The 12398-nt window shown below is 36.9% G+C and overlaps 1 protein-coding gene across 3 annotated transcripts; it reads left to right on the forward strand.

The window, feature by feature from the left end:
* Positions 1–3824: 3824 nt before the first annotated feature.
* LOC107769187 (ribonuclease TUDOR 1) lies at positions 3825–12231 on the forward strand. 3 transcript variants are annotated; one of them, XM_016588387.2, is made up of 17 exons: positions 3825–4158; positions 4842–4997; positions 5092–5166; positions 5255–5368; positions 5461–5562; positions 6181–6387; positions 6478–6693; positions 6766–6873; positions 7583–7753; positions 7840–8037; positions 8115–8468; positions 8549–8779; positions 8862–9050; positions 9157–9234; positions 9367–9561; positions 10990–11367; positions 11725–12231. In XM_016588387.2, the coding sequence occupies exons 2-17, from the start codon at positions 4860–4862 to the stop codon at positions 11911–11913; spliced, it is 2943 nt and encodes a 980-aa protein (XP_016443873.1). In that variant the 5' UTR covers positions 3825–4158; positions 4842–4859; the 3' UTR covers positions 11914–12231. The 3 variants fall into 3 exon arrangements, with proteins under 3 accessions (XP_016443873.1, XP_016443875.1, XP_016443874.1); XM_016588389.2 differs by having other exon boundaries at positions 4849–4997; XM_016588388.2 differs by having other exon boundaries at positions 3948–4158; positions 4852–4997.
* The last annotated feature ends 167 nt before the right edge of the window (positions 12232–12398 follow it).

Consider the following 12398-nt stretch of genomic DNA (forward strand, 5'->3'; position numbering starts at 1 on the left):
AAGGTGATTTTAAAGCTCAAAAGGGTTTCAAAATTGAAAAGTGACAAAGTATTGTGTTAAAAGAGATTTTCTCATAGTCGCCACTTGGCATAGAATATAATCTCGGTGTGCCAAGTCACCATTTAAAAACCAATTTTTACTTTAAAATACATTGGACTCTTAAACCAGTTTCCACCAGAGATTCTAGATAAGGGGGTTCATTTGACTCGGAGATAAGGTGTTAGGCATTCCCCGAGTCCCGTAACTAGTACGGTTGCGTACATGATCAAGTTGGCTTTTAAAAATACTCAGCTCGAGGTGAAAACATACAAAAGCGAAAATAAACACGAAGGAGGCTCGAGGTCGTCCCCACCTAAAAAAAGAAATAAAAATAAAATAAAATACTAAAGTTCTATTCTACGCTTCCTCGCATTAACCAGTCTCTCGCCTTCATTTACATGTACTTTGGGGCATTCCCCAGATAAAATATTTACAAACTCTTCGGGACATTTTCCGAAATATAGGGAACGATATCTTACCTCGAATGAAATAAAAGACAAGACCTAAAGTTTGCCTACCCAATTGTGGTCGGCCTAAGCATGCTCCTAGCGATCCGAGCAATTAAGAGAGCAATAAAATATTTCAATTCACTTTTAACTTTCAGTACAACCATACGGCCAAATACTTGAAGTCACCGAAATTTTAATTAACCCGCATTAAACATTTATATCTTAATGAAGCAACGAATCAGGGAAACCAAACTTTTTTAGTTGTGAAAATGTATCCAAGAAGATTAAACCAAACCGTATACAAACAACAATTAGCAAAATAAAATGGAGCAAATCAAATACTAATAGGACACACTCCAAAACAGAGGAATAAAACGTTAACTCATACGATCAACTAAAACAGAGCACATACCGATTAAGGAGGCTATCAAAACAAAAGCATGACATTAAGCAAAACGGCAAAAGAGAGAAAGAAATGGACTTCACTGATGAAATCTTTCAAAGCCCGATTAATGAAAGAACTCCCAACAATAAATCATCAGCAAATCTTTGAACAAGCAGTTGGACACACGACCAAAAACTTCGATCGACAACACCAAGCGGACAAACTCACTGACTGAAACTCCCTTTTGTTTGGATACCTCGCCGGAAAATACACAGGTTAACGAAAATGTTGGATCCGGCCAGATAAAAATCAGAGCAAAACAGGGAGAAGATAGACGTCGCCGGACTTAAAGTTTTCTGGCGGGTTCTGGTAGAAAGGGGCTGGGGTGCGACCATTCTTTTCTTGAAAGGAGGTCGACTGTTCTTCTTGTGTAGGGATTCGGGAGTAGCTCGCTGGATTTTCGGCTACAGTAGCGGAACGAGAGGGTGAGTTGGCTCTTCCTTTTCTCTGTGATGTGTCCGTGTGTATGTATCTTTGTGTGTTTTTGTGTGTGTATCTCTGTGTGTTTTCGGCAGGTTGTGGTGAAGGGAAGAAGGAGCAGCGGTGGGTATTCTAAGGTCCTTCCACCTTGGGTAGAGTTTTCATAATTGGGTATTTTATATTGAAGTGGAAAGGGATGATGGTCATTGGATTAGAGGGGAATAAATGACTAAGATTAAATCTTGCATTTTAAGTGGAGAGTGTGCTAATGAGATGGGAAGAATGGGCCTTTATCTTGCTAGACCACTAAAATCCGAAAATGAGCTCCAAATTGACCCAAATTCAATTCTTTCTCGATGAACAAAAATAAAAATATAAATATAAATACTACCAGAATATACTAATTCATCTTAGTTAATAAGAATAAACTATTAAAGTGAACTATATATACAAATAAAAATATTTTTGGTATTTTTTAAATGTTATAAAAGGTAAAGAAAACCATGTTAAAATAATGATAAAAATTAAAATATTATCACTATAAAATACTAATAAGCTTAAATTAAAAAAAAAAGATAAAATAAAAAGATATATAATAAGAGAAGAAATACTATAAAACTATTTTTTGTGTTTTTAAACTTATATTTTAAAATTAAAATTAAAAGTTGATTGAAATCCTATTAAAATAAAAAAAATAAGTTAAAAATTTTAAAATACTGCTTTTAAAAACTGCGCGGGTCAAAAATTGCGTGCTTACATGTTGTACTATTCCATTGAAATTTTTCTAATTTATTACTATCCTTTGAATCATTTAGTTAAATAATATGGACTATGTAAAATTGAGTGTGATGTATTTCTTATATTGTTATGCGATTTGGCGACAAAGAAGTTTAATTTTATCCTAGTTTTCATCCCATCGTTCTTTTATTTTAAGCTTTTATTAGCATTTTGGTGTAAAATGGAAAATAATTTATAAAGTAGAGACCTTTATTGTGATGAGATTTGGTCATGAAAGACAAAAAATTATCTATCACCTTTCGAGCCTAAAACATTTAAATATTTACAAATATTTAAAGGTATTGCAAAAATTATCCTAAGGGAAAGGATAGAACTGCAACATATCTCCCAAAGACTGTAAGTGAGATCATTATACCTTTACAAGTATTTTGAAAATACGCTCCTCTTGTTGTAATGTCTACTAAGATGCCCAACTTCTTACAATTTAATATATTCTCTTTTTATTTATTTTTTTAGGACTCTTAGGTGTAATATCTACTCTTAAGCAGTCAGTGATAATTCTTATGTAGAGTGCAATATAATATGCAGTTTATCTTTTTGGTAGTTTTGCGTTGGCAGAAGAAATATCATTTGAAAAGCTCAATTACTATAGTTATATGGTTGTGTAAATTGTGACTATTTCACTATCTCTAGATGCGATTACAATGGACATTATTAAACATGAGAATGTAAGAAAATTTGAGGAGTGAGTTGATCGTCGTCTGAAACCAGATCTTGTGGATGTGCAAATATTCTATAAAGGACTTCTCTATCTGTTTCTTTAGAAAGATTATCTTTAGAAGATGAGGGATGATTGATTAAAGTATCCATCAGTTTTCTAGAACTGAAATTGGAACCATACAACATATTGACTAATATAGTTGAGGTCAATGCTAAAAAATAAAAACATGGTTGTTATTGGTAAAATTGTATTTAGGACTAAAGAAATATTTAGACCATAAGTTTATCGGAAAAAACTCGAAAAATTCGAGAAAATCCGATATTGAAAAATTTGTTGGTTTGATTTGGTCTATAAATTTAAAAACCTGATATAATTAGTTTGATTTGATAATTGCAAAATTCGAATCAACCCATAATAGTAATTACTATAATAGTTGTAATCTAACCATCATCCTCTGTGTACGCATGTTTTACTATAGTCAAGGCAAACTTTATCTTTCCTACCAAAAAAAAAAAAGACATTGCCTTAGATTAGGATATTTTGGAACAATTTGTGGACCTAAAAACAATCTGACCAAATACTAGCATACAATTTGTATGTAAAATTTTTTTGAATTGTAAATTAGAAAATTCAAGCTTTTACACGTCTTATTGTACCAAACATTTGTCAACGTGCTTAATACAAGTGGACAAGTTTTTAGAGAATCGTGTTTCTTGATTTTCATACAGTAAAATTTTTCAGAATTTCACACAAATCGCGGTTAAAAAAAAAAAGGAAAAGAAAAAAATTCTTGCAGTGTGAAATGCAGAAAACTCAAGCCCATGGTTTGCTGCTGACATGGGAAAAGTAACGCCTCTAAGTGACATGGCAGTAGTTTATTGGCAGAGGCATCTGACGTGGCACTCCGTCTCCGTCATAACTACGGAAAATCCGCCTGTCCTTATCGGGTCCAAGTACGGTCAGTTTTTTCAACTAAACCTTCTTTTAACCAAATCAGATAACCCGAGGTACTATTCTTTAACTAGATCTCAAACTGACAAATTAGTGTGGCATTTTAGGTAATTCTACCCGAAAAAGGAGGTGAATCTTATTTTCACTTCTTTTCTTCTATACCCCCATTCACATATAAATTCTCACCTACAATACGGAATTTTATCTAATTCTCTCCCGATCTGATCCGCCGTCCGCCTCCGGACATAGCCTCTGCATTCTCGCCTTAAACCGTCGTTCTGAAGAAATCCAATTTTGCATGATTTGGTAGCTGATTTTCTCTCAGATCCGTACGTTACTTTGCTTTCTCTCTTTCCATCCGTCTCCGATCGATCCATTCAGTGCTGATCATTCAGGTACTGCTATTGGATCGTGCTTATGTAATTAACGCTTTTGCGTGTGTTTGTATCAGAATCAACTTACTTTACAATTGAACATATCGCCGATGCAATCCAGTATTTCGTTATTTTTTATGTGATTTTGTTGTTGTACATGCATAATGAATTCAAATCACTGGTTTTGGGGCGGATTCACATTGAATAGTACGAGTAACCTTAGGTCATGCTTATATAGAGGAGAGAAGCGCTGTGCTACGCTTGTATGTTTTGGCAGGAATTGTTTTTTTGACCTCTGCGTTAACATTCGTTTGAAATTATATTATTTTAGTTTAATCACTTTTACAATACTTTGGTTTGGGATGACCTATAATGCATATCATGTTTTTTTTCCCAATTGTGTTTTTAAGGCTGAGATTTTGGTCGTTATTTTATTTACAGCAATTAGACAACTTTACTTTTGCGGAGATCTATATTCGAATTTGTTTTTTAGTTTGCCTTTTTTACCCTTTCCATTTAAGATCTAATTATCTAATTTATTAATCCTTACTCATACAAAAGTTTTGATTTTTATTTACCAAAAGATTGCCCTTGGAAAGTGTGGCTGTGGCTTATTTTGTTTCTGCATGTCTACCTGGATGATGATTCCTGCAATCCTGCCTCCATTATATTTTCATTTCCTAATTTGGATTGTTATTCTCAAGCATTTAGCAGGAGTTGAAATGGCATCAACAGGATGGTTGAAGGGAAGAGTGAAAGCCGTTCTCTCTGGTGACAGTTTGGTGATAATGGGTAGTTCCAAGGCTGAAATCCCCCCTGAAAAATCTATTACCTTAGCATCTCTAATGGCTCCACGATTGGTAAGACTTACACTAAGAACCCCTTTTTTTCAAATGATACATATCTTCGAATTGCTCTCTTCGTTCAAATCTCATTCTAGCTTTTCACTTGTAGGCACGTCGTGGTGGGGTGGATGAGCCATTTGCATGGCAAAGCAGAGAGTTCTTGAGGAAGCTTTGCATTGGAAAGGTGTTCTTGCATTGATTATTCTAACTTGTATGTATTTATATCTTGTCCCTTTAATATGATTCTGAAATGCATCCATTTTTTACCCTAGGAGGTCACTTTCAAGGTGGAATATACTGTACCTTCAATAGGGAGGGAATATGGCACTGTTTTTCTTGGCGACAAGAATGTTTCCATGCTAGTTGTTGCTTCAGGCTGGGCCAAGGTTGGTGGATTGGTGTTAATTTCTCTGTTCGTCAGCTGACTTATTTCCCATTAGATCTAGTTTCATGAAATGATTCATTTTGATGGAACCAGGTCAGGGAGCAGGGCCAACAGAAAGATGCTAACCCCTATTTAAAACCGCTGCAAGATGCTGAAGAACAAGCTAAGCAACAAGGTCTAGGTCGTTGGAGTAGGGTGTGTTTCTCATTGACTGTAATGTGTTTTTGTTACTGGACAAATATTGTGAACTTCACCATTTTACTTGATCAACAACAAATGCTGTTAACTTCAAAGCAATATCTATCCAAGATTTATCTTCTTTTGGATGGGATGGATTGAGCCAAGGAAAATGAATTTTCTCTGCAGACTGGAACACTAAGAAGTTGTTAGCTTCTCCTTTTTTGGTGCCTTACATTTTCCAGATGTTTTTGAGCATGTTTTTTGTCCCATTTTGTGGTCTGCTTCTGTATGCAATACACCCTCAGCTACAGGATTTAATCTAAAATGTATTGAGGTTTGATTGCTAGCACTCCAGGATAAGTTCTGAGACAGTGGGTGGTATCCAGATTATCCTGTTTTATTTTCTTTTTCTTGTTATTCTTTCACGTAGGATGGCCAGCAACTAGATCTTAATCTAAACTGTAATCTTTTTTGGGTAGCTGCTGTCACTGTGGCCTGTGTTGGCTGGTGGATCTTTTTCATAGTATCTCTGTCCTTTTTAGTTAAGTGGTCCATATACTGTGAAATATCAAGCTTGATGCCTTCTTTATTTTTTATTTTTGCGTAGTAATCCCTGGCATACTGCTTTTTCAGGCACCTGGTGCTTCTGAGGCATCTATTAGGAATCTACCTCTATCTGCAATCGGTGATCCTAGTATCTTTGATGCAAGGGGCCTTTTGGAGGAAAATAAAGGTAAGCTGATAGAAGCATTTGTTGAGCAGGTTCGTGATGGAAGTACACTGCGAGTGTACTTGCTTCCAGACTTCCAGTTCATCCAAGTGTTCGTTGCCGGAATACAGGTGAATGCAGTACAAGTTGAAATTTCTACATGGCCAGCTCTTGTTACTTTACCAGTGCGTTTACCCTTCTTTTTTTTTTTAAATAAACAGGCACCAACTATGGGAAGAAGAGCAACATCAGAAACTGTTGTTAATGCTAGTATTACCTCTGATGAACCAAACGGAGAATCAACTACTGAACCTCGTGCTACTCCGACAACAGCTCAGAGGCTGGCAGCCTCAGCAACATCTGTATCAGAAGTTGCTCCTGATCCATATGGCAGAGAAGCAAAGCATTTTACCGAAACTCGTGTGTTAAATAGAGATGTGAGATTCTCGTTAGCTCTTAATGGTTTGTGTTTCCCCTTTATTCTTTTTCTAATTTAGTTTAACGTACAGGTTCGGATTGTCCTGGAGGGCGTTGACAAGTTTAGCAATCTGATTGGCTCAGTGTACTATCCTGATGGAGAATCGGCAAAAAACCTGGGTTTGGAGCTTGTTGAAAATGTGCGTGATTGACATACTATTGTTGATACTTTTGTTTGTCTAATCTAATTATTTCTTTGTCTAGTAAGAAACTGATGTTTTTGGAAAGGTCACTGTAAGTGGTACACTTTGTTTTTGAAAAAAATTGGATACTGTCTTAACCTTAGCTGTGCCTTTCTTGTTGGTGGTCTCTTGTAAAGATTATTTGTTTACTGATAGATTTTCTCTAATTCGGAAGGCTCTGATTTTACTCTTCGATATGCTCAACAAGTGGCTTATATCTTGTTCAGTGACGCAGTTAGTCCTCTCGTTTTGCTGGTCATTAGTAGTACGAATGCTGTCTTCAATATTATGCATCTGTGTGCATTATGTACTGTTTCCTAGCATAGTATTTATTACCTTTACATTCAGTGTGGCATTATCTGTCTCTCATTTTGTGCCATCCCTTGTTTTCTTTATGTGGATTTGCAAGGGATCCTCTTTCACCTAAATGCATTAACTTTCTCTTGACGGAACTTTCTTCACTTAACTCTTTCTTTAATGTTTGAAGTTGTGGTTTAAAAACTGTTTATTTCGGTCATCTCTAATTTTTCAATTAGTTAACTGATTGATGGTGATCAGCTAGTTCCTCCTAATTCTAGAATAGGAAATGTATAATTTTTTTTGGGTTTTAGAAAATTTAAGGCCTGTCTGATCTAAACTTTATGCCCTCTCCTTTCCTTTGGCATAGGGTTATGCTAAGTACGTTGATTGGAGCGCAAACATGCTTGAGGTGGAAGTCAAGAAGCAGTTGAAAGATGCTGAGCTTCAGGCCAAGAAGACTCGCCTAAGAATCTGGACGAACTATGTACCCCCAGCAACAAATTCCAAGGCTATTCATGACCAGAATTTCACAGGAAAGGTAGCTATATGAGTCAATGGGTTGTTTAAGTGGTTTTTAATCTCTCTCTCTCCCCTCTCAAATGATTTGTGCTTGGCTTTTTCTAGGTGGTTGAGGTTGTCAGCGGAGATTGTCTCATTATAGCTGATGATTCTCTGCCATTTGGACATCCATCAGCAGAACGAAGAGTTAATCTTTCAAGTATTAGGACTCCTAAAATGGGGAATCCTCGTAGAGATGAAAAGCCTGCTCCCTATGCTCGTGAAGCAAAGGAATTTTTGAGAAATCGCCTTATCGGAAGACAGGTATTGCTATCTCTCTGATGTCTCCTCTCCTACTTACAGATCAGAAGGAGATGATTTACTAACTTAAATCTTTTCAGGTGCATGTTTCAATGGAGTACTCTCGGAAGGTCGGCATGGCAGATGGGACTGGTGCTCCCGCCAGTGGCACAGATTCAAGGGTGATGGACTTTGGATCTGTATTCCTAGCATCAAAGGATGGGGATGATGCATCACCTGCTCCATCTGCTGCAGGCAACCAGTTGGCTGGAGTGAATGTTGCTGAACTTTTAGTTGGCCGTGGTTTTGCAACTGTTGTTAGACATCGTGATTTTGAAGAACGTTCAAACTATTATGATGCCCTTCTCTCAGCAGAATCACGCGCTATTTCCGGGAAAAGGGGCATGCATTCTCCTAAAGAACCTCCAGTGATGCATGTTACAGACCTGCTAGCAGTTAGTATCCTTCTCTCTGATTCTCTTTTCTTATGTGGCTCTAAGGAAATATCTAATTGTTTCTGCTTTGTGTCTTTCAGGGATCGGCAAAGAAAGCTAGAGACTTTTTGCCTTTCTTGCAGCGTAACAGGAGGATGTCTGCTGTAGTAGAATATGTCCTCAGTGGTCATAGATTCAAACTTTTTATTCCCAAGGAGACTTGCAGCATTGCTTTCTCTATCTCTGGAGTGAGATGCCCAGGTCGTGATGAACCCTACTCTGAGGAAGCCATTGCCTTGATGAGGAGGAAGATAATGCAGAGGGATGTTGAGGTAACATTGTTTCCTTCTTACATTTGTAATGTGCTACATTTGAATTCTCTCTCTTATTTGTTTCCTATTGTCTTCTACATAGATCGAAGTAGAAACAGTTGATAGAACAGGTACTTTCTTGGGCACATTATGGGAATCGAGATCCAATGTGGCAGTGACTCTACTGGAAGCTGGTTTAGCAAGGCTTCAAATTTCTTTTGGTACTGATAGAATCCAAGATGCTCATCTCCTCATGCAAGCTGAACAGGCAGCCAAAAGGCAGAAATTGAAGGCAAGAGCATGATCTGTTATACATATTTTTTTTATAAAAATGGTCTGTTATACTTGTTAGTCATGGGTTTGTTCTTTATTATTTATTAACGAACAACTCGATATAGGTCTGGGAGAATTATGTTGAGGGAGAGGAAGTTGCCAATGGTGGAGCAGCTGAAAAGCGCCAAAAAGAAGAGGTGAAGGTAATGTAATTGGATCTAGTGCTTCTCAGTTAATCATTGTTTAGCATAATTTACCATCTGGATTCATTGTGAATACTAGTTTTATATTATGATTGCTTGACTTCTGTACTTTTTACATCTATATATTCTCAGGTCTCAGTCACCGAAGTTTTGGGAGGGGGTAAATTTTATGTGCAGTTGGTTTCCGACCAGAAAGTAGCTGCCATTCAGAAGCAGCTTGCTTCTCTAAATCTTCAAGAGGCTCCTGTAATTGGTGCCTTTAATCCAAAGAAAGGTGATATTGTTCTTGCTCAATTCAGTGCTGATAATTCATGGAACCGAGCAATGGTAAGTGATCCAATTTCCTTTTTCTTGTACTTTATTTTATTTATGTAGTCCACAATGCTTTGAATTAAACAGTTGGAGATGTGTCTTGGATTACTACCGAGGACCCTAACTCTGTGTATTCTACTATGTGAATGGAAATTACGATATTAGCTAGTTTTATGAAGTCAAAACCTTTAAATTGTCAAAATTACAATGTGCTACTTTTTACTGATAAAAGAGGTACAACCAGTGTTTTAAAAGGCGTGGGCGTAAGGCGGGGCGTTTTACATATGCCTCAGCAGGGCCTCAGCGGGGCGTAAGCCCCATAGGTATTTAATTTTTAATATTTTATAAAATAATATAATGACAATTAATATTTATAAACAGGTAAAATTGCATAAAAATTGAAGAAAACTATATATATGTGTGCTCCATCCCCACAAAAAACTAATCAAAACAATCTATTATACGTTACTTACAAGCACAAGTAATTTGAGTCTAAAAGAATAAAGTTTTCTATATAGAGGAACAAAAAGGATGATTAACCTGCAATTTGAACTTTGAATTTGCTGCTATGAAGAAAAATGTAGTTCTCTTTGTATTTGTAAAAAAAATTAAATATTTGTTGCTTTTGGGACATATTAGCAGACTAGCGGACAAGATAAAAATTTAGGAAAACCACGAATTAGGGCTTAAATCAATAAAAAAGGTCTTTACTTTTAAATTTAATACTTTTGAGTTCATTTTTAAACCTTTTGAGTAATTACCAAACTCACTTTTGAGAATTTGGGTATTATATGAAGGACTAATTCAACAAATTTTGTTTTAATTTGAAAAAGTCTCTTGGGCTTACTCCTTACTAAAAAAATTCGCCCCGAACGCCCGGGCGTACGCCCCAAATTGCGGGGCGTACGCCTCTTGAGACTTTCGCCCCACACCATTGCCCCGGGGCGTTTTTGGTACGCCTCGCCCCGGGGCTCGCCCCAGAAACGCCTTTTAAAACAGAGGGTACAACGTGCTACTTTTCACTTAACAGAGAAAGTTACAATGTGATGCTTTTCCATCAATCAAATAAACCATCTGCTTAAACTGTATACTACATTTTTTCATCACATAAGCTGTACTGGTTAGTGAAGTGTTTTCTTTGGTACTAAATAGATAAATATTAAAAGTAAATCCCTGTTCATGTAATGTCTCTTGCACTTTAAAAACAATACATTACTTCGTCTTGCGGCTGCTCTGGTCTGCTGCTCTGCGGTCTCATGAATTGAATTTCGTTCATCAACTAGTTGTTCCCCAAGCCCTTTTTTTACCCAATGCATATCTTGGTTGGGTATTACTCTAGAGGTTTCATGTCTTCTGAATATATTGGTGATTTTATTGTGTTATTATTTTGCTCGTCATATCATTTTTTTTCCTTCTAATTTTGCACTTTAAAATTTGTTTAAGATTGTCAATGCCCCTCGTGGTGCTGTGGAATCTTCCAAAGACAAGTTTGAAGTTTTCTATATTGATTATGGAAACCAAGAAGTTGTTTCTTACAGTCAGTTGCGGCCTCTAGAAGCATCTGTTTCCTCCAGTCCTGGTCTAGCTCAGCTCTGCAGTCTTGCTCATGTTAAAGTTCCTGGGCTAGAGGATGATTATGGTCAGGAAGCAGCTTACCGGCTAAGTGAGCTTCTTCTAAGTGGACCAAAGGAATTCAGAGCTGCTATTGAGGAAAAAGACGCTTCAGGTGGAAAAGTCAAAGGTCAAGGAACAGGGACAATCTTTTTGGTGACTTTGGTTGATCCTGAAACTGATGTCAGCATAAATGCTATCTTGCTTAAGGTTTGAAATTATGGCCCCTTTTATGTTAATTATGATTTGAGATTATTTTACTCATTTCAATAGCCACTAGTTCTTTTGTGCACTGCCCCCTCCCTAGCTTGTGGTCTCCAAACTTGTTTTGGTACTACAGTATCATAGTGAAGCAATTGGCTGTTCAAATTCCATTTGTGTAGTCCCAGTCGAGTAAAACATGAAGGTTTAGCTAGACTATCTTTTATCTGGTAAAGTTGGGTTTCAAAATACATAGTGCTTCAATTCTCCAAAAGGATTTGCCTGTGCCCCTACTTAAGGATTATGTTTTATTGTGCTGGTGGTGTTAATAGCAGAGCATCTAACAAGGACCTGTAAATTTTTCAGGAAGGACTTGCTAGGATGGAGAAAAGGAGGAGGTGGGAGCCCAAGGACAAACAACAGGCTCTAGATGAATTGGAGAAGTATCAAACAGAAGCACGACAGAAAAGACTTGCAATGTGGGAGTATGGAGATGTCGAGTCAGATGATGAGGATTCTGCTATCCCTGCTAAGAAAGCTGCTGGCAAACGGTGAATGCAACAGTTAACTGGTGGCAATTGCCAATTCGGATGGGGCTTTTTCAGGCTAAACTTCCACCAATTAAACAAACAAGACAATTGCTGTCTTAGGAAATAGATCACAGAAAGTTTGAGTTAGCTTTAATGTGTTGTTCACATGTAACTTTAGGAGTGAGACTTCAGGAGGTGAGAGAAATTTTGTTCTTGTTTCTTTAATTTTTCCATTTTTAATTTTTAACTTATACGACTCTGAATAAACCGGCCTCCTTTGTCGTTCCATTGGGGATGTGATAAATTTTATGTCAAAATTGTGAGGCAATATTTATTCTGCCCAGCTCCTTTGTCTTCTTCTTCTTTCTATTTGGGCAATCTACCCCACTCCCAATGTTCCCTCAACTATTCTTTCTGCCTACCATCTTGATTGTCCTTGTTATTTTGGGTTATACATATTGTCAATGAATTTTTTGAGTAAAGAAGGAAACAAAAAACAATTTTCAATCA

The sequence above is a fragment of the Nicotiana tabacum genome, chromosome 4 (assembly GCF_000715075.1).
Source record: "Nicotiana tabacum cultivar K326 chromosome 4, ASM71507v2, whole genome shotgun sequence".
Taxonomy (NCBI): Eukaryota; Viridiplantae; Streptophyta; class Magnoliopsida; order Solanales; family Solanaceae; genus Nicotiana; species Nicotiana tabacum.

Excerpts from the sequence above, each read along its gene's own strand:
- LOC107769187 (XM_016588387.2), top strand. The coding sequence starts at position 4,860 with ATGGCATCAACAGGATGGTTGAAGGGAAGAGTGAAAGCCGTTCTCTCT. Across the intron at positions 5,369-5,460 it reads TTGCTTCAGGCTGGGCCAAG|GTCAGGGAGCAGGGCCAACA; the intron begins GTTGGTGGATTG and ends TGATGGAACCAG. Across the intron at positions 9,235-9,366 it reads GCCAAAAAGAAGAGGTGAAG|GTCTCAGTCACCGAAGTTTT; the intron begins GTAATGTAATTG and ends ATATATTCTCAG.